The following is a 2,849-nucleotide window of genomic DNA, read 5'->3' on the forward strand; positions in this document are numbered from 1 at the left end:
ATGACACGACCAGCTATCCTTAGTAGCCACACACGCAGATGACAAGCAACATGAATTCGACTGGGACAACACTACTATTATAGGACAAGCCAAACAGAGAACAGCCAGGGAATTCCTAGAGGCATGGCACTCAATCACAGATTCAATCAATAAGCACATTGACCTGGACCCAATATACCGGCCACTGCAGCGGACAGCTGGAACTGACAACCGGAAGCGGCAGATTCAAACCATTACAAATGGTGGAGGAAAGATCACAGAAGCGCTTCACATGAGGCTCCCAAGCACCGAGGATGTCACCTAGACAGGGGACGAAACGTCTGCAACACAAATTCCCAGCTTGGCGAACAGGACCACAACAAAAGAAAAATATTCATTGAGGACCTCATCCATCTCCTGTGGTTTCATACACCCACGTCCATTGTGGTCCTTGTGGGGTCTTATTCTCTCTAGTTATTCTGTTTTCTTTGATATCCTTAAAGAACCTCTTTGGATTCACCCTAAGCTTCTCAGCCAAGGCTGTCTCGTGCCCCCTTTTCGCCCTCCTGATTTCTTTCTTTAGTACACTCCTGTTTTCCCTATATATCTCCAGGGATTCCCTTGATCCCAGCTACCTGTATCTGAACCATACCTCTTCCTTTCTTCTGGTCAAAGCCTCAATGTCTCTTGTCACCCAGGGTTCCCTATTCCTGCCAACCTTGCCCCTCACCCTCATAGGAACATACAGGCCTGCAACTCTAGCTATTTACTTTGAAATGCCTCTCACATGCCGGAAGTCCCTTGCCCCAATTTAGAACTTGAACACCTGTGGACAATTTTGTCCTTCTCCATAACTATTTTAAAATTAATAGAACTATGGTCACTGGGCCCACTGTCACCTCCTATTTCCCAAGAGTAGGTTGAATTTTTCCCCTTCCCGAGTAGGACCTCTATATACTGCTTTAGAAATTCTCTGACTGTCCTCTGGTTGGCTCGTCCAATGATTATTGTGTTGTTCCAGTTGAATTTGTGGTCCTTGTCATCTGTCTGTATGGGTACTAGGGACAGCTGGTCATGGCATTTAGTGTCTTGTTGGTATTCATGGATTGCTAGTTGTCTGCCAGTTTGTCCTATATAGTGTTTGGGGCAGTCTTTGCATGGAATCCCGTATATTACGTTAGCCTTACACATGATGGTGAAAGAGTCTTTTGTCTTGGTGAGTTGTTGTCCGAGCGTGGCTGTCGGTTTATGGACTGTCATGAATCTGAGTGGTCAGAGAAGTCTAGCTGTCAATTCAGATTTTTTTTATATAAGGTGGAGTGGATAGTTAGTTAGGTTGTGGCATGTCCTCATTGTGTTGTTTGTCTGTTTGTCGTGTTTCAGCCTGACCTGCGTCTTCAACTTACTATTTCTGATATTATTACTGTATCTCCTATTGGACTTGCACTTGCCTCCCTGCTGCTGAGGATCCCATCCCCCCAGCCAATCTAATTTAAACCTTCTCTTGCAGGACTAGGAAACCTGGCCGCCAAGATATTGGTCCTTCTCCAGTTCAGGTGCAAGGCGTCCCAATTGAACAGGTCACCTCTGCCCCAGAAAAGATCCCAATGATCTAAAAATCTGAGTCCCTGCCCCATGCACCAATTATTTAACCATGTATGCACCTTCCATATCCTCCTGTCCTTACCCTCACTAGCACATGGCACTGGAAGTAATTTGGAGATTACCACCGTCGAGGTCCTGGTTTTTAACTTTTTTCCTAGCCTCTGTAAACATACAAGACTAACTACTTGGGTGTTAAAATTATGAGGCTCAAATGATCTTTTTGTACAATTTGAATATTTAACACATTTGAACTACAGAATCTCAGATGATTTCATCCATTTATGCCAAATGCATGTTATTAATATTATAGATGTACTTATTTGGAATAACACTTGTCCTTCATGAACAGTAAAATTATATGTTAATTTTTTATTAAGAAAAGTTTTGATTACTTACGAAGTTTTACATTCTCTGACTTGAAGCAATCTGATCTATTTGGTTGGATAAGAGGAGCAAATGAAACAGCCAATATATTTTTGGTTTCCCAGGTATTTTGTCCCGTGCGTATTATCTGAGTAAGCTGTATTGAAGAATGGCATTTGATAAGTGATGCAAGTTCATAATCAGAGGTACACATAAATCTCATTTAGGATACAGACATCAAGTGCTTTGCTATCCACTGTTACCATAAACACGTAAGTAGAATCCTTTGCTAATCTCTAGTTTTGTTTTTGCTTGACATGCCTATGAATGCAAAGCAGAGTTTTGGCAACATAGACACATTTAAGCAACAAATATCCTGAACTCGACAACATATTGTTGAAGCAAGCTTGGATATGCTATTGTTATTAATGATAGTGTCTACATTTCTACAATACTCTCTCTATTGAACCAATAACAGTCGTAATAAAACTACTGAATGAGGAAGAAATGCCTTCAGGAAATTAATGTTAAATTATAGTCATTGATTCTGTCAATATACATCAATAAGAAATGAATGAAGACAGCCTAACCCTTTAGTAAACTGAAACCTCAGATTTTGGCAATTTGGAATTCAATTTTTCCCCTTGAATTTGTACATTGATTACATTTGCAAATTAAACCTCAGATAAATTCCAATAATCTACTTTTCAAGAATATAATTTCTTAATTTTCATCCTTTTCCATATATTACAATTAGCCCACACAGCGTTTGCCTAACGTTTTCCCCTAATAGGTAGGCTCTGCACTCAAGGCTACTCATTCAGAAAGTCAGCTGACAATTCATTAAGTCAAGATTTTAAATAGCAGACATCAGAGAATACTTTTTAATCAAAGAACTTAAA

The 2,849-nt window shown here is 40.3% G+C and overlaps 1 protein-coding gene across 1 annotated transcript in view; it reads right to left on the reverse strand.

Annotated features, from left to right (window-relative positions):
- The window catches only part of pcmtd1 (protein-L-isoaspartate (D-aspartate) O-methyltransferase domain containing 1), a 78,211-nt gene that overhangs the window by 7,351 nt on the left and 68,011 nt on the right, over positions 1-2,849 (reverse strand). The window contains exon 6 of the mRNA XM_043689336.1: positions 1,981-2,104. Within this exon, the coding sequence (XP_043545271.1) occupies positions 1,981-2,104 (124 nt within the window). The remainder of the gene's footprint in view (positions 1-1,980; positions 2,105-2,849) is intronic.

This window comes from Chiloscyllium plagiosum, chromosome 4 (assembly GCF_004010195.1).
Source record: "Chiloscyllium plagiosum isolate BGI_BamShark_2017 chromosome 4, ASM401019v2, whole genome shotgun sequence".
NCBI lineage: Eukaryota > Metazoa > Chordata > Chondrichthyes > Orectolobiformes > Hemiscylliidae > Chiloscyllium > Chiloscyllium plagiosum.